The 19,644-nt window shown below is 39.6% G+C and overlaps 1 protein-coding gene across 2 annotated transcripts in view; it reads right to left on the bottom strand.

Annotated features, from left to right (window-relative positions):
• LOC126281657 (tyrosine-protein kinase Btk29A) overlaps nt 1-19,644 on the bottom strand; it is a 790,079-nt gene that overhangs the window by 45,656 nt on the left and 724,779 nt on the right. For both annotated transcript variants that reach the window (XM_049980798.1, XM_049980797.1), the window contains 4 exons: nt 10,572-10,655; nt 9,914-9,978; nt 5,798-5,863; nt 5,366-5,494 (listed from right to left, as the gene is read on the bottom strand). In XM_049980798.1, the coding sequence (XP_049836755.1) occupies nt 5,366-5,494; nt 5,798-5,863; nt 9,914-9,978; nt 10,572-10,655 (344 nt within the window). The remainder of the gene's footprint in view (nt 1-5,365; nt 5,495-5,797; nt 5,864-9,913; nt 9,979-10,571; nt 10,656-19,644) is intronic.

Raw genomic sequence — 19,644 nt, 5'->3', positions numbered from 1 at the left:
GTTTTCTCCAGGCATTATTTGGCTGTAGTCATTATTTTCATAAAACTCCGACACTAGCACCTTTATTTCTGAACTCAATTGCTTACCCTGAGCCTGCTGAAGTTGTGGAAGCACTCCCTGGGTTGCTTTTATTTTCCTAGCTTGCTTTACCATATATGTAGAAACATTGAATTCCTTTGCAGTGTAGTCAATAGACCAGCTGGAAGTTGCATGGGTAGGAATAGCTACTTTTTTCTGGTGTGTGGATATGGCACATTTTCCTTTCAAATCATGCACAATTTTGTCCAAATCAGAGCATTTCTGGCATGATTTCTGTTCCTTTGGAGCAGATAAATCTTCCTCTTCCACCATTAGTGTGTCAGCTATTTTGTGTTTTAATTCCATTTGAACTTCTTGTAGCTTTCTTCTGCCATAGCTGGGCCTACCTCTTTTCCCAACTTTGTGTGTCTTCATGGGAGACAAACCAGGAGCAGTCATTGAAGTATTTAATTGCTCATCCGCTGTGGTTGTAGGTGGCTGATACTCTTCATCACGGTCATGTAAATAACCAGAATATTCTTCATTTTTTAGCAGTGTAACAGACCTGGAACATAACTTTTGCCCTGGTTTCATGTTAAGCCTCATGCACCGATTCGCTTTCAATACTGATTTTATATCAATTTCTCTGAGGTTACACTTCACTGTCTTCTTATGAATCTGAAATGGATCAAAACAACTTCTTTGTAGGAAAGAATACTTATCCAGACGCACTTTCATATGATGATAACAAACATTAAATTTTCCTGGAACTGTACTTCTTGTGCCCACAGGGTGTATCCCAGATCTCCATAGCAACAAATCTTGGTCTGATTCATCCAGATCATACAGTACAAAGCAAATGCCACATTTTGTTCCCTATGCTGTTTTATGACATTCAGATGCTTGTGCTCTACCAATACTGCAACTTGTTTGAACAAAAGCACCACTAGTACACTCTTCTGCCTCCATACTGACTTTCCACAACAGTAATGACCAGTCTGAACTAGAATCTGAAAAACATGAGTAACCTGTAATTGTTGCTTGTTTCCTTTGTTGTTCCTGCCTAACAATGACTCATTCTGTCCCTGAAAACTACCATTGTTTAACTTACTGTTGCCTAATGGTTCCCAACAATTGCTGCAGCTTTATCTGAAACAAGCTGTCTGCATCATCACTGTTACTTGCTAAATCGTGTTATAAGAAATGTAACCAAATACATTTCTGTCAACTTTTATTGTACATAAATGCCTTGAAATTACAAGTTGAAATTTTGACACACATTATATTATGGTCTACTTGTGCAATGTTTGAAATTTGGCTTGGATATCACTTGTCTTTTTTGTGCCAACCACACTACGAAAACCCATGTTTTTCAGGTAATTTTTCAATTTTATTTTTTTTATTTTCGTGTGCATGTAACTCTGTTTGTGTGACTGATATGAGGAAGATGAGTTCTGTGTGTGTTTAGGCCATATTAAGCTTACCACAAAAAAATTACCCTTTTTGAGTGAATTATATTTGACATAGAGGGCACCTACAATATGTAACTTTTAACATACTACATATTTTTAATCACATTTTGGAATTTTTTATTTTCCCTCAGAAATATGTTGTTGGTGTTTTGATTCATAGGGTGCGTGTTCTAAGTGAATGTTACTGGGTTGTAAAAATTTCACTGGACTGTGTGGAATAGTTCCAAAGTTATTGAGACCTGAAGTTGGATCTGAAGATAGATTGCCAGATGCGGGTTGCAATTTCTGGGTCACGCCACCTTCTTTCACAAGCCATAATTCTGGAACTAATTGGCAGGGGAACTTAAAATTTTGTTCATGAATGTTCCACATTTGGTAGCATTGGTGTGCTAAATCTTAGACTATCAGCTGGAACACTTTATAAAATTGGTGAAATTGACATGGAATGACCCTAATGCAAACACTTGACAGGGAGAAATCAATAATTGGAGTATTCTGTGATCTATCAAACACTTTTGACCTAGTTAATCACAACATTCTCCTTGAAAAACTAAAATGCTAAGGGGTTTGAAGCAATGCATTCAGTCTTCTAATAAAACTACTTAATGAACAGATGCCAAGAACTGGAAATAACAGATGAGGAGACAAATAAATACTACTCAGACATGGGGACGATACAGAACGGCTTACCCTGGAACTGTTCTGGGGCCACGGTTGTTCTTGATATACACATTAATGAACTACCTGAGGAAATTCAACAATTTGCAGATGACACAAACTTTTTAATTAAGGAAATGGGTTTCGGAAAAGCTACAAATGCAACTGAAAGTTTATTATGCAGAAAACAAAACTGGTTTAGAAATAATAACCTAACGATTGTTTTTTTTAAAAAAAAAATGCATCACAAGCTGTAAAACAAATGCCCAAAAGATAATAAGTTAGTATTAAAAATCAAGTAATACAAACTTCAACAAGAACCATGCGTGAAATTTCAGGGTGTCTATCTTGATGATAAAATAACACAGCCAGGGCACATCAAAAGTATAAAGAGGAAGTTAAATGCAGGCTGCTATGCACTACAAAAGTTAGCCAAAACTTTTTAAATATTACAGTCCTCAAAATGTTTTTAGTTTGCACACTTTGAATCAGTACTGACATTAGGAAAAGAACTGTAGAGAAGCTCAGTACATACGAAGAAGGCACTCATCAACAGAAAAAAGCTATGAGCATAATGACCAATGCGAAACTATGAACAGTGCATGAAAATTTAAACTGCTAAACACTTTAACAATAATAAATACTTATACAGCTTAAGTACCAGTACACACTCCATAAAACGTTAGTAAGTTTAAGAAAAGTGAGGACATTCATTAATATGAAACAAGGGACTGTTGGAACCTGAGAGCAGTCCAACACAGGTCATGTCACTATGATGGGAATGTACCTATTCAACTGCCTTCCAAACAGCATAAGCGAAATAAAGAACATTAATACCTTTAAGCGTGCAGAGACATACTGGAGAAAAATTCATTTTATTCTGTAAATGAATTTGCTGATTATTGGAAGAAAACTCAAAAATGTGATAAGAAGTAACCATCATTCAATAAAAAAAACGGAGATAAATGTATACATGTAAACTTCAATGTAAGGGAAACAGTCATATACTGTGAAAAAGGACTATCTACAGTGAACAGTTCCATAAAAGTATCATGCTGTAATCGGTGCCATAAATGCACAAGTTTTAGAAAATTGTTATGCTATAATCAAAATGTCAAGGCCTATATGTAATGATACAACATGTATCAAAAGAAATACATCAGATGGCTAAATAAATAAATAGATAACTGCATTATTAGAAGACAATCTTATGTAGTTTTTGATACTATCTAATAAATTGTTTGTGTATAGCGTGAACATTGGAGATCTTGTCAGGCTTCCTTGGAGAACACTTTTGTTCCAGTTGTACATTCACTATCTATAGTTGAATCAGCATAAGTTGATCCCTGATGGGTGCAGTATGCTGGGCACAGTAGCTTCACAGGATTACCTCAACCAACAACATTAAGTAATTTTGTTAACATCTCTATCTACATCTGTATCTACATCCATACTCTGCAAGCCACCCAACTATGTGGCGGAGGGTATCTTGAGTCCTTTATTGGTTCTCCCTTCTATTCAAGTCTCGTATTGTTCATGGAAAGATAGATTGTCAGTATGCCTCAATGTGAGCTCTAACCTCTCTGATTTTATCCTCATGGTCTCTTCACGAGATATACGAAGGAGGGAGTAATATACTGCTTGACTCCTCGGTGAAGGTTTGTTCTCAAAACCTCAACAAAAGCCCATACCGAGCTACTGAGCATCTCTCCTGCAGAGTCTTCCACTGGAGTTTATCTATCATCTCCGTAATGCAATCGTGATTACTAAATGATCCTGTAACGAAGTGAGCTGCTCTCCGTTGGATCTTCTCTATCTCTTCTATCAACCCTATCTGATACGCATCCCTAACCGGTGAGCAGTATTCAGTCTGTGGGCGAACAAGTGTACTGTAACCTACTTCCTTTGTTTTAGGATTGCATTTCCTTAGGATTTTTCCAATGAATCTCAGTGTGGCATCTGCTTTACCGACGATCAACTTTATATGATCGTTCCATTATAAATCACTCCTAATGCCTACTCCCAGATAATTTATGGAATTAACTGCTTCCAGTTGCTGACCTGCTATATTGTAGCTAAATGATAAAGGATCTTTCTTTCTATGTATTCGCAGCACATTACACTTGTCTACATTGAGATTCAATTGCCATTCCCTGCACCATGCGTCAATTTGTTGCAGATCCTCCTGCATTTCAGTACAATTTTCCATTGTAACAACCTCTCGATATACTACAGCATCATCCGCAAAAAGCCTCAGAGAACTTCCGATGTTATCCACAAGGTCATTTACATATAGTGTGAATAGCAATGATCCTACAACACTCCCCTGCGGCACACCTGAAATCACTTTTACTTCGGAAGACTTCTCTCCATTGAGAATGACACGCTGTGTTCTGTTATCTAGGAACTCTTCAATCCCATCACACAATCGGCCTGGTAGTCCATATGCTCTTACTTTGTTCATTAAACGACTGTGAGGAACTGTATCGAAGGCCTTGCGGAAGTCGAGAAACATAGTCTCTACCTGGAAACCCATGTCTATGCCTCAGCACTGTCACAGCTATGTACACAGCTACTGTTTTCACCTGTAGCCATTAGTGTTCTGCAGTTGAAAGGTGGCAATAGTGCTGCAAGCTGTGTCAAGACATCTGCTTAACCACTGACTATAGCATAATGCACAGCGACCTATTACCCAAAAAGTCACTGAACCAATTACACATCTCTATGATTTTCCTAAGTCATTTCAAGGCACCTGGTGGGACAGTTACTTGATAAAAGTCATGGCTGACTAACTACCCCGTTTTCTCCTAATTAAACACATTTGTGTATTCACATGTGGGTGTTTTGCTTGTATTAAGTTGACAGATACTATGTTAATGTAAAATGATCCTCGAAAATAATTACTGATGCTGACAAAAGCTATCTGTGTATTGCATGAGTTGTGACTACTATCTAAGCAACAAGATTATTATGACTTGAGTATTAGAGCAGCTGCTGCTACTGCAAAACAGTCAAAGCAATTTTTGTAAGGTGATGGTCTGTTGAATATTAGTACCAAAAATGAAGATTTCACACTGTTACTGAAACTGAAACAATTTTATCTTTTGTGCAGTTCCTGCCCTATCCCATTTTTCTGTGTATTAATGGACACACAAGAGCCACAAACAATAAGTTGGCAGCACTGAAAATTACAGAAAACAATAACTGATGGAACTTACACTTTGGTATATAGTGAGAGTGTGTAGAGACCCTTTGTGGACGAATTTCGCACCACAAAGCACCCTTCCTTGTCTTCCTGTTTCAGAAGTGACTCTGCTCTCTGTCTGGACATGTCTCCAACATACCACCTGTTAAACAGTTGTCACAACGTGTAAAAGACAATACTACTGAAGTACACGAGACGGTAAACACAAAAATGATCTGAGTTGTCCTAACTTTAAAAGCTTTATTTAGGTTGATACCACTAACACTATTATTAGGCTCTCCATAGTAAAAGAGCATGAAAATACTATGTTACATGCTAACGAACTATGAAATAACCATTCAGTTGGTTATGAAATTACACCATTTCAGATATATTCCATCTGCATAATGTATTTACTAATCTGTAACAGAACTTCAGAAAGATTCAGTAATGAATTTTAACTTACTCATATTTCTGAAGGCCCAGTAATTCTTTCTCCTTCACATAGTTACTAGGGATGTAACCTATGTTCCTGGAATGAGACAAACAAAATTTTATTAGATTTTACCTTGATAATGTACCCAAAAAAAAGGTTCAAATGGCTCTGAGCACTATTGGACCCAACTGCTGTGGTCATTAGTCCCCTAGAACTTATAACTACTTTAACCTAACTAACCTAAGGACATCACACACATCCATGCCCGAGGCAGGATTCGAACCTGCGACCGTAGCAGTCGCACGGTTCCGGATTGCGCGCCTAGAACTGCGAGACCACCGCGGGCGGCCAGATAATGTACCTGGAATACATTTTCCTAAGTAGGATAATTTTGGAAATTTTTGTCAGATGAATTTAGAAACTACAATATGTTATCAAAAGTATCTGGACACCTCGCTGAAAATGACCTACAAGTTTGTGGTGCCCTCCATTGGTAATGCTGGAATTCAATATGATGGTGGCCCACCCTTAGTCTTGATGACAGCTTCAGTTCTCGCAGGCATATGTTCAATCCAGTGCTGGAAGGTTTCTTGGGGAATGGCAGCCCATTCTTCACGGAGTGCTGCACTGAGGAGAGGTATCGATGTCGGTCGGTGAGGCCTGACACGAAGTCGGCGTTCCAAAACATCCCAAAGGTTTTCTATAGGATTCAGGTCAGGACTCTGTGCAGGCCAGTCCATTACAGGGATGTTATTGTCGAGTAACCACCACGCCACAGGCCTTGCATTATGTACAGGTGCTCAATCATGTTGAAAGATGCAATCGTCATCCTCGAATTGCTCTTCAACAGTGGGAAGCAAGAGGGTGCTTAAAACAACAATGTAGGCCTGTGGTGTGATAGTGCCACGCAAAACAACTAGGGCTGCAAGCCCCCTCCATGAAACATACGACCACACCATAACTCCACCGCACGCACCGCCGCCGAATTTTGCTGTTAGCACTATACATCCTGGCAGATGACGTTCACTGGGCATTCGCCATACCCACATCTGGCCATCGGATCGCCTCATTGTGTACCATGATTCATCACTTCACACAACATTTTTCCACTGTTCAATCGTCCAATGTTTACACTTCTTACACCAAGTGAGGCGTCGTTTGGCATTTACTGGCTTGATGTATGGCTTATGAATGGCTGCGACCATGAAATCCAAATTTTCTCACCTCCCGCTAAACTGTCATAATACTTGCAGTGTACCCTCATGCAGTTTGGAATCCTTGTGTGATGGTCTGGATAGATGTCTGCCTATTGCACATAACAACCCTCTCCAACTGTCGGCCGTCTCTGTTAGTCAACAGACGAGGTCGGTCTGTACACTTTTGTGCTCTACATGTCCCTTCACATTTCCACTTGACTATCACATTGGAAAGGGTGGACCTAGGGAAATCTCATGTACAGACTATGACACAAGTGACACCCAATCACCTGACCACGTTCGAAGTCCTTAAGTTCCGCAGTGCGCCCCATTCTCTCTCTCACGATGTCTAATGACTACTGAGGTTGCTGATATGGAGTACCTGGCAGTAGGTGGCAGCACAATGCCCCTAATATGAAAAACTTATGTTTTTGGGTGTGTCCAGATACTTTTGATCACATAGTGTATATTAGCCGATCTGGGGAATATAATCATAAAGCAACTGATTTGCAGGAAGTGATTGCAGGCTCAACCTTAAAATTTTTATTCAAGATATTTCAGAAATAAAACCTTCAACATTTTCATTATCAAACTTTCCACTCGATAACAACCACTGTTTAATTTGTTATTTTTAAATAGTAAGTGAGAAGTCATTTTGACAATGAGAGATCGATAATGCAAATATTAATACAGTATAATTAATGCTGTACTACATGTAGTTCATGTACTCTACACATTTATCTCTACACAATTATCTTTTTAAAACTGTAAAACTATTTCCATTAATTATTAGTCTAAAAAAATACTTATACAGTACATGGTTATACAACAATTTCCGTCTAAAAAAATACTTATACAGTACATGGTTATACAACAATTTCCACAGTCACTTTCAATGTCATTATTGCAATGCTGTATTTCAAACAAACCTCCTGTTCACTTGCAGTTTTGTAAAATGAACAGCTGTGGCCTTTGAGAATATCAGGACAACCAGAAGACTAGTGAAAAAAAGAAAATACTTTGACATACAAAGGTTACAATGAAAAGAGGAACAAAAGTAGAGCAATAAGAATGGTTTTTGCACATAGACAAAATGGGTGCTGTGAGAATGTGTGGAAAATAACAGGCAAGTGAGAGACTCTTTAAACATACTTGAAGAGTGCTAAAAGGCAGATAAGATGGCAATTGGAGGATAATCACTGAATACATAAAAGGATTTGCCAAAATAGTAAAATGAGAAAAAAACACAGAGAGAGAGAGAGAGAGAGAGAGAGAGAGAGAGAGAGAGAGAGAGAGAGAGAGAGAGACGAGGAGAGGGAGGTGGGGAGAGGAGAGGGAGGTGGGGAGAGGGAGGTGTGGAGAGGGGGAGGGGAGAGAGGGTGGTGGTGAGAGGGAGGGAAGAAGGAGGTGGGGGAGGTGAGTGGGAGGTGGGGGAGGGGAGAGGGAGGTGGGGGCGGAGAGGAGGAGGCAGAAGGAGTGGGTGAGGGAAGGGGAGGGTGGGTGGGGGGAGGTGGGGGGAAGGGGAGGGTGGGTAGGGGGAGGTGGGGGAGGTGGGGGAGGTGGGGGGAAGGGGAGGGTGGGGGGAGGTGGGCAGAAGGGGAAGGTGGGTGGGGGAGGTGGAGGGAAGGGGAGGGTGGGTGGGGGAGATGGGGGGAAGGGGAAGGTGGGTGGTGGGAGGTGGGGGAAGGGGAGGGTGGGTGGGGGAGGTGGGGGCAGGTAGGGGAAGGGCAGGGGTAGGGGAGAGGGGGAGAGTGGGGGAGAGGGTGGGGGAGAGGGAGGGGAAGAGTGGGGGGCAGAGGGAGGAGGAGAGGGACTAGGGGTGTGGAAGAGTTGGGGGCAGGGGGAGGGGGAGAGTGGGGGCAGGGGGAGGGGGAGAGTGGGGGGCAGGGGGAGGGGGAGAGTAGGGGGCAGAGGGAGGGGGAGAGGGAGAATCAACAAAAGACTGCCAAATGAAGAAAACCAAAGAAAAAAAGATCACTAAATACAGGAAAAAGATTAATGAACAATTAAGAAAGTCACTGAAGATGAAAAAAAGATTTTCAAATACTAAAGATTGTAAACAGTTTCAGAATCTAGATAAATTGTCTGCTGAAATAACTTGGAGAAAACAGACAGTAAAATTGAAGCAAGAGATGGTTGTTAAATGTACAGTAAATATCACTGAAAAGCAAGTAAAACAGTAATGCGATGGGAGAAGGTTACTAAGGACAGAAAACTGAATACAAGCAATAAAACAAGCCAATAAATGTGGGGAAACAATTGCCAAACAGAGAAAGAAGACTGTTCAACAAGTGGATTGCCAAATAATGACGAGAGATAACCAGGTAAAAAATAGATCTCGTAACACTGATAAAAGTATGCCATATAATGGAAAAGTATTGTCAAACAAAGTGAAAAGGTCGCCAAACACAAAGAAAAAAATATTTTTACACACTGAAAGAAGATCGTTAAACAGCTAATAAGGATCAATAAACATGGAAAAAGGTTGCTAAATACAGAATAAAAGTTCACTAAATACAAAACACAAGAAAAATATTACTGAAAACATAAAAAGATCACCAAATGATGAAAATGATGTCAGGCAAGATTGCAAATAATGCACAGACAGAACAGGCAACAGACAGAATGTCAGAAAGGCTGTTTATTGTACCAAAGGAAAATTCATGCAAGAAAACTTATTATAAACAACTGAGTTTTGAGATAGAATAGCTGTCCAGGACTTATCTGTAATGAGTGGATTATTTAATACTATCAACAAACATGTAAAAGTGTATACACTACCTAGCTTTTGGAACTCATAGTTTCTTCCTGAGGGATCGGTTGGGGAAGATCAAAAACGAACGACAGGTCACTCAGACAGAACCTGAGAGGAACCCACATGCTGAGAGGCCAAGGAGAGGCAAAAATGAAAGACTATGAGGTAAGGGATAGATAAAAATATGAGACTAACCCATGCTCGTCTTTCACCTTCCACCAGTGTTCCTGTGAATCATCAAGCACCTCATACTCAGCACCCTGCAAAACAGGAGGCAAAGAGAACCATTTAAGTATTTCCAAGATACATTTGATACTTCATAATGAACACAGTTTATATGTACAAACTATATAGATGGGAGCTCAACTACAATACAGCAAGGACAACCACAATTCTGTTGAATCTCTGTCTATGAAACCACCATTAAAATGATCAGCTTATAATTACTATCACATTTTTTGATACTACAAGTACTTTCAAACTTATTTATAGTTTTAAAGAGCAATAGATGGCAGGACAGTTTCAGGAATATTGTAAGTGATCACTAGTAGTTGCAGTGCTGTAAAATTTCAAACAAAAGCAGCTTGATGGAGAAAAATCCATAACTATACCACTGAATGATATGAGTAATATTTTGTCCTCTGTAGTTTCTGTTATACATTTTTACAGCATGGCAGAGGAAATTGATCTTGCACAATAAATGGCAGGGCAATAAGTTTTTCATTCCATATTCAGGAACAGAAAAGAGAGAGAGAGAAAGAGAGAGAGAAAGAGAGAGAGAGAGAGAGAGGGGGGGGGGGGGGGGGGTATAGTTTAGAATAAATAACAAAAAAAAGGAGCTAATGTTTTTCACCTTCTCCAATGATATGTCACCACCTTCAATTGCTTTGAATGGGTAAAGAGCGACCACCACCTTTGGCCGGATCATTAGCTTTTCCTGTAAAAGTGGAAAAAAATGAAGGTATGTAAAATTGCAATTGCGATGATAAATATACACATTTTCACAACGAAGGATCAGTTACACATATTAATATTAGAAAAACATCAAAACAAGAATCACATACAGTACACAAGAAAATGTTTACTATAATTTCAGTGTGAGGTTACATTTCTCAGGTTGTTACTTATTTCAGTACAGCATATTGAATTTAAATATAAGTGTAGCTCCATACAGTGGAAGCATAATGAAGGCAGAAGAGAGATTTGAGCATCAAATTCTAACACAGCATAATACTGAGATTCCAAACAGTGCAATTAAATAATTAAAACATTTTGTTACACATGTCATGTAGACAATGACAGGGATCAGTAATTGCTTATTATTCTGCATAAATGTGAAACTGAGTAACTACAATTATAAGATACACAAAAAAGGAAAGACCTCAGTTTTTACGAAACAACTAGTCATACATTCACAACTCCCGTTACCTTTACTAAACGTTCCTCATTAGTTACTCTTTGTTCATTATATCAGAATATTTGGACTCTGGAATCTAAATCTAACATTTGTATTATACAGATCTTGACCTGACTAGTATATGTAGTCAGCTGACACTAGTCTGTATGAAGTTTTACAGATGCTTTGTCTGGATATTTAGATAAAATCAGCAGGTCAGAAGTAGAAGAGGAGTAACAGCAGCTTTTGGAATAGTAGCTTGTTAGTATACATAACAGGAGTAATGTACAGTGGCTTTTTGTGTTGATTTTCAGCTAGATTTGTTCCAGATTTTTTTTTCATCTGAATTTTGTTAGCCTACTGATAATAACTGGGAGTGTAAAAGAGTAGTTATGTTTTGGTAATTTTAAGAAAAACAAAAGTATTCCCTATTGGACACTTACTCTTGAGTAATTTTGCATGTTTTAAATAATAGAACACTACATCAGTTATGCTTCTTCGTGTGTAGCACAAAACATTTCAGGATTTTTTTACACCTGTATTTTATGTGATGTCTGCTTGTGTGTTGTTCTGCAGCTATCTTGAGGCAATGTGCCCCAATTATGAAGAATGAAATTAAATTTTGTATATCTAGTTGGCAACAGTGGCCATATTCTGTCAAATATCCATTTGGTAGCACTCTTAACTTCTCATTGTATCACCCCAAACTGTGTCATAGGACTCAGTTGATTTATTTTCCATCCTTGTACATGCAGCATGTCAATTATTTATTACTTCTGGCTTTGTTGAATGGGCATCATAAATATTTCACTCTGAGCTGACATGAAGCTTCAGAACAAAAAGTGGCAAATTTCGCAGCAATGTGATATTTATGTTATGATTGTGACTAATTCTTTACACTGGGTGTAAGAAATAACAAGCATATTCAAGATGCCATACATGATTCAGGTTTTGAGATATAGAGACGCTGCTTAATTTCTCAAAAATCTAAGCAAGAAAGATGGCATAAACGGAGAAAAATAACTGAAGAAAACTGAGATTTAAAAGCAGTATCCTACAAGAAAGAGACAATTTGAAAAAACAGAAGGAATGTCTTTCTTGAAACTATGAGGAACAAAAGAGAAATGTAGAGGAAGAATGCTGCAGAAATGGCAAGAAAGAAAAGTGAGAGACAGAAAAATTCTGTAATAATACATATAATGTGTCACAAATCCTGAAGGGTGGTAGTCTCACCTTAAGTTTTGGGTTGCCAAGGCAGTGGCAGAAGCAAAACCAAGCACACCAAGGCCATCAACGGAGCAAGTAGAAATCATGAAACACGCGAAACATTGGAGTTGTACCTCACATACTCAAAAAACTCTAGTATTTTCTGGCAGACTAAGCAGAACAAGTACTTATGCATTGTAAGTGATTTATGAAATTTTTCTTCGGAACGGTATACGCAGATTGTGATGGATGAGCACATAAACAAAACCATTTCTCAGTCCTTATGTGAAAGAAGCATATAAATTTTTTGAAAGGAATAACATGATATGGCATAATGTGTTTTAGGAACTCAGGACTTCTACATTATTATGCACAAATACTGTTTCTTCAACACACAATGTATCATGTATGAAATGAGTGTGTGATATGTGCAGTGTTGACAGAACTGACAAATACTTTGCTTGCATACCTCATTCATAAGAGCATGTGCTTAGGTGGAGCACCTGTTGATCTCACTGTGGACTTCTAGACTGAGCCACACACAACTGATTTCAGCAAAAGATGCCTGAAGATGGCATTGACACAATGCCGAAACTAGTAGTGAAGTAAATAAAAATCTGAAGTACACCTGGAGGAATTTCATTTTTAACAAAAATTATACCAGCTGTGTCCCACCTTCATCCAGCTTAAATATGGATGTATGAAGATTTATTGATAAAGGTCATAAGCTTATATTTATGAAGTCAATCCATGTACCTGAACAATTTTTATGAATTTTTTCAGCATTTAAATAAGTATTTTCATACTGAATGCCACAGCCAAATTTTTTTTAAAATGCAATTCCATTTTCCACCTTGCCTGTATTATCACTGCATATTTTCACACTATTAAAAAAAGAAGTAAATATCTGCTTCCAAACTGAGAAGGGCATACATTGGATAGGTTGATGCACTGCATAAGCAACAAAGCAGACCCCTTTGTCTAGGTCTGGGATTAACAAAATAGCTGCGACAGATGGCAGAAATTTTATATAACAGAAATGTAATTTTAACACCAGCTTAGATTAAATTAGATGTACTTTTTGTTCCAGTTGATCCATAGTGATAAGATCTTCCATGATTTAGAACATGGGAGAAAAACAAGAATATACACATGCTTATATTTAAAAACAAATATGCTAGTGTACTTTCACAGATCAATGGTAGATCTACAGGGTGAACGGTGACCAGGGAGGTCTCAGGGTGTTGTACCAATCCTCCCAACCAACATGTTTGAGGTGCTGTCTTTCACTGAAACTGAGCCATTTGAACTCATTTAATCTGTTTGTAGTACAGTTGTTTTATCTGGAGTCAGGAGGAGGCAAACACAAAAAGATATGGGTCTATTAATCATCGGCAGATCAAACATATACAGCGAATGATGGCACTCCTTAGGAAAATGGCAGCAAGGGGCAGGGAAGGACACCAGGTGCACTCAGTGTGTGTACCTAGGGCCCTCATTCAAGTTGTTGAAGAGGCTACTCTAGCAGCCATTGAGGTAACAGGGTGCAACCAACTGCAGATTGTGGAGCATGTTGGAACAAATGATGTCTGTCGTCTGGCTTCAGATGTCATACTTGGGTCATTCCAGTAACTGGCAGAAAAGGTTGAGAAGGCCAGCCTTGTGAATGGAGTTTCAACTAATTTCACAATTTGCTTCATTGCCCTCAGAACTGATCGTGGTCCTTTGGTTCTGAGTCGAGTGGAAGGACTGAACCAGAGACTTTGAAGGTCGGCTGCGACTTCCTGGACTTGTGGCATAAGGTTGAGAACTGTAGGGTCCCCCTAAATGGATCACGTGTGCACTACACATCAGAGGCTGCTACTCAGGTGGTTGACTGCGTGTGGGGGTGCACAAAAGGTCTTTTTTCTTAGATTACGCAGCTCTCCATCCATTCCAGATAATGATAGCTGTAGGAAACTCAGAAGTATCAGCATAACATTGAAAGAAATGCCTCCAACAGGTGAGAGTTTTTAAATCCTAATGGTAAACTGCCAAGCTGGTAAAGTGCCAGAATTTGAAGCGCTCATGAAAAGCACTGAAGTTCACATAATACTACGTACAAAAATCTGGTTTACCTGAAACTGACAGCAGTGTATATTGAAAAGTTAGGCAAGTGGGATATGGGGGGGGGGGGGGGGGGAGGGGATATTTCTCGCAGTAGAGAAGGAACTCAACAATTCCACTGTGATAGAAATTGAAGCAGCATGTAAGAATATTTGGGCAAGACTCAGTATTTGGGGTGTACGTAAAATAACAACTTAATTCTTCTATCGCCCACTAGACTAATGTAGTTGTGCTGACAGGCTAATCTGTACCTTAACCCATTCCAAAAAAAATGGAGCATTCACGCTACAGTCTCCATATTGTTTACGCTGTTTGTCGCATGTTTCGTATGTCCCTGGTCGAGGCCGACGACTCGCATCGAACATTCCTCTAGACTCACCGGATCCTTATATTATATTTACGATAAATTTTGTGGCGTGGAACGTGTCAACAGAACAAACACGGAAACACACAATGCTTTTTGGCGGCATACTGACTTCTGTGCCAAGACAGACTCATTATTGGATTATGCACAAGGTTTTTTCCCTACTACTATTGCAATTGTGAATATCTCTGTGCCTCTCAAACTCGGATGGATTATTGATAACAAATCTCGTAAGTGAATAAATGTGCTGTGAGGCTGCTTAAGGGGATGCCTGCAAGACGTACATCTATCAATCCTTTACATAATTCTAATTACTTTATTTTGTCTAATAAACACTTCGTGCCTAAGTGAGAAGTTACCCCAGAACATTATTCCGTAAAACATCAATAATAAAAAAAAAATAGCAAAATATGTTCACGCGCTGAATTCTATAAGCCCAAGTTAACAATAAGACAAAAATAGCAGAAGCTGATATGTTGTTTCTACCCTAAGTTTTCATCAGTATGCACACCTAAGAACTTAGAATTTTCTACTCCTTTTATTACTTCTTGTTGGTATACCAGGTTAGAAGGGAGCGGAATTTTTTTTACAGTACAAAACTGAACGAGCTATATTTTTTCAAACTTTAAAGTTAACCCACTTTTCTGTCGATGCTTCTTTTCTCGACTCCGCAACAATGGTCGTAACATCTGCGAAAGAGAAATTCTGAGGATGTTATCAACGTGGGAGAGTCAAGGTTATTACTAAATAAGAGTGAAAAGATTATATAGACACTTACTTGTTAAAAGTCTTGCAACTGTAATAGATCACAGCACACTTGCCGTTGCAATACATTACCTAATCATTAGACCTAGGGTTTTTGGGTGGTCAAAAAATGATGTTACATCTTAGGCGAAAAATATGCCCGCCCTAAATGCAAAAATGTATCATGAAATGCATATACGAGTGACTAAATCAAAAACATCCCGAAAAAATTCACTCTAGCGTTAAAAAATCTAGTCAAAAACAACAGAACGCAATGACCTACTTCAGTCATTCATTCAGAAAACATGTGAAACAAGTAACGTTCTACAAATTAAACTTTTCTAGTTTATCTATTTATTTGTTTAATTGTGTTAGTAAATAGACTGCATATCCATGTCGTTCACTTCAAGGCATTTGGCTAACAAACGACCATTATGCAGTCGGATTTATGCATGCTTTTGTATTTATGGCACATGAAGATAAGAACTCAAATACCAGTAACCCACAGCAGTTCGGTGCACCAATCAAAATCGACTTTGAAGTATTCCGAGCGTATTTAATATCCTAAAGCAGCATCGATTTTTCGATGGCTGCGTGGCTCTGTGGTAGAATCCTCGTCTGACAAGGTGGATGGCCTGGTTTAAATTCCTGGCAGTGTCTTTAAAAAAAGTGTGCGTTCTATGAAGTACGTTCTGTGAAGTGTGAAATACATGGAGACGACAAAAACAATTTTTTTTCAAAATAAACAATCATAAAGATCGGTACCTAAGTACGAATTTACATTTTCACAAGCTGCGACATGGTCACGAATATAACAGTGACCCGAAAACAGAATAAATTTCCTTTACTTTACGTCTATGTTCACAAATTTTTTGTCATCAGACTACCGGTTTCGATATATAGTGACCATTTCAAATCTGTTGTTGGACATGTTTCTATAAAACAGATCTGAAGATGGTCATTATTGACCGAAACCGTAAGTCTGATGACAAAAAAATTGTGACGAAAGACGTGAAGTAAATTTATACGAATTTAAAATTGCACTGAAAACTAGACTATTGTGTGTGATTCCTAATTAGTTGTAAGAATATGTGCGTTTTTCATAAAATGGCAATTAGGTATGCGTTAATTAGCATACACTTCGTGATCAAAAGTATCCGGACACCTCGCTGAAAATGACTTACAAGTTCGTGGCGCCCTCCATCGGTATTACTGGAATTCAATACGGTGTTGGCCCACTCTTAGCCCTTAGCCTTGATGACAGCTTTCACTACCGCAGGCATACGTTCAATCATGTGCTGGAAGGTTTCTTGGGGAATTGCAGCCCATTCCTCACGGAGTGCTGCACTGAGGAGAGGTATCGATGTCGGTCGGTGAGGCCTGACACGAAGTTGGCGTTCCAAAACATCCCAAAGGTATTCTATGGGATTCAGGTCACGACACTGTGCAGGCCAGTCCATTACAGGGATGTTATTGTTGTATAACCACTCCGCCACAGGCCATGCATTATGAACAGGTGCTCGATCGTGTTGAACGATGCAATCGCCATCCCCGAATTGCTCTTCAACAGTGGGAAGCAAGAGGGTGTTTAAAAGATCAATGTAGGGCTGTAGTGTGATAGTGCCGCGCAAAACAACAAGGGCTGCAAGCCCCCTCCATGAGAGATACGAGCACACAATAACTCCACCGCCGCCGAATTTTACTGTTGTCACTATACATCCTGGCAGATGACGTTCACTGGTCATTCGCATACCCACATCCGGCCATCGGATCGCCACATTGTGTACCGTTATTCGTCACCTACACAACGTTTTTCCACTGTTTAATCGTCCACTGTTTACGCTCCTTACACCAAGCGAGACGTCGTTTGGCATTTAGCGGCATGATCTGTGGCTTATGAGCGTCCGCTTGACCATGAAATCCAAGTTTTCTCACCTCCCACCTACCTGTCATAGAACTTGCAGTGGATCCTGATGCAGTTTGGAATTTTTGTGTGATGGACTGGATAGATGCTCTTCAACTGTCGGTTGTCTCCGTCAGTGAACAGACGAGGTCGGCATATACGCTTTTGTGCTGTACGTGTCCCTTCACGTTTCCATTTCACTATCACATCGGAAACAGTGGATCTAGGGATGAGTGTGGAAATCTCGCGTACAGACATATGACACAAGCCACACCCAATCACCTGACCACGTTCGAAAGTCCGTGAGTTCCGCGGAGCGCCCCATTCTGCTCTATCACGATGTCTAACAACTACTGACGTTGCTAATATGGAGTACCTGGCAGCACAATGCACCTAATATGAAAAAGTATGTTTTTGAGGGTGTTCGGATACTTTTGATCACATAGTGTATATTTGATGAATTTTATATTTAAACGACGCAGGAGACTCTACACATCGATTACCAGTCTCAATCACAATTTATTTTTAATTTTTTTTTTTTACACGTTTATGCATTTTGCGCTTCGCGGAGGAATGGCGTGAAAAGCACTCGGCCTGTGCTGGGCTGCTGGAGAAAGGAAGAAGTGTACCTCATTTATTTTTTAACAATTGATTTAGGCACTGATTTCACGTAGTTTATTTATTACACTAATACAGAACAATCGCTCTGACGTGCTTGGCGTCACAATACACAGCCTACAGACCTGCAAACTACTCGTAAGTCACCAAAATAATGTAGTACACTGATCTACTGACACGCAAACAACTCAAAAATTGTCAAAATAATGTATGTATAATGCTTTGCAAACACCTAAAGACCTGGAGACTACTCGTAAATCACTGAAATAATGCAGTTCACTGATGTGCAGACATACTCACTCAACTGTCAAAATAATGCATACATTTTATTTAGGGACGGATTTCACAAAGTTTATTTATTACACTGATACAAAACACTCACCCTGGCGTGCTTGAGGTTGCAGTAAATAGTCTACAACACCAGCAAACTACTCGTAAATCATCAAAATAATGCAGTGCACTTATGTGCAGACACACAAACTCATAAATTGTCAAAATAATGCATGTAAAAGGCTCTGCAAACATTCTCGCTAATCGTCAACTGTCGAAATCATGCACTGCACACCTGTTCACAAAATAATGCAGCAGACACGAAAACAACTCGTAAATTTCCAAAAGATAATGCATGTGCAATACTATGCAAACACGCTCACAATGCTTAAGTAGAATAAAATAATGCAGTGCACAATCGTCGCACGTGAAAAACACTTTCTAACTATCGTCAACTGTGACATATCAGTGAACTGCTCCTCCTTACAGAACTCCAAGGCGTGCACACCAGTCCCATATGTGAGACTCCTCTGGGCAGCGCGCGTGTGTTTACCGTTGCTGGTGTGATACATCTCTCTACCTGTGGATACTCGCGTCACATGTCGCGCTATAGCAATCTTTTCCAATGCTTCCCAGAATAGCACAGATTGCATTGTTCCTAACGATCCTAACAGGACATCATGCGAGCTGTGTCTAGCCAGCCGTACATGCGTGTGTCACTGCGCAGTGTGGCTGATGCATGATTGCGAAATGTCAGCGTAGTGACTCACCATCGCAGACGCATCTAAAAGGTTCTTAATGTTATGTGGACGTCGCATGGCTAGGTAAATAAGAGCCAAGTCGACCTCTCAGAAATGGTAAAGTGTCACAGAAATAGTTCACACTCGCTTGTGTAGGAGCTTTCGTGATGTCTCGGCTTGTCCGCATGGAAACTCTTGCCCTAACAGATCATTTTTACGAAAATAGCCCAGAATAATGCTGAATGCGTTCCTCCTGGTGGTCGTAACGTAGCACCCCGTCCATCATACGTTACCCTTCCTGGAAATCGTTAACACCTGCTTTCAACAAACATCTCCGAAATGCAAATGTTCTCACCGCTTTGTAGAGGCTCCTGTGTCCTGGCACGAAGCACGTCTTGTGAATGAATTGATCATTATGATTGGCTCTTCCTGAATTTACTCGCCAAATTACTGTTGCTGCGGGTGTGGAAGCAATGATTGCCTTTTTTTCCTTTCTGCAGAGGAGTCTTTCAGTGGCAAAACTATTTTGTACAGACCGCCATATTGCACTGACAAGTAAACCCTGCAAAGTGGCCTACA

Source organism: Schistocerca gregaria, chromosome 7 (genome assembly GCF_023897955.1).
Source record: "Schistocerca gregaria isolate iqSchGreg1 chromosome 7, iqSchGreg1.2, whole genome shotgun sequence".
NCBI classification, from domain to species: Eukaryota; Metazoa; Arthropoda; class Insecta; order Orthoptera; family Acrididae; genus Schistocerca; species Schistocerca gregaria.
This window is presented reverse-complemented; position numbering and strand designations above follow the sequence as displayed.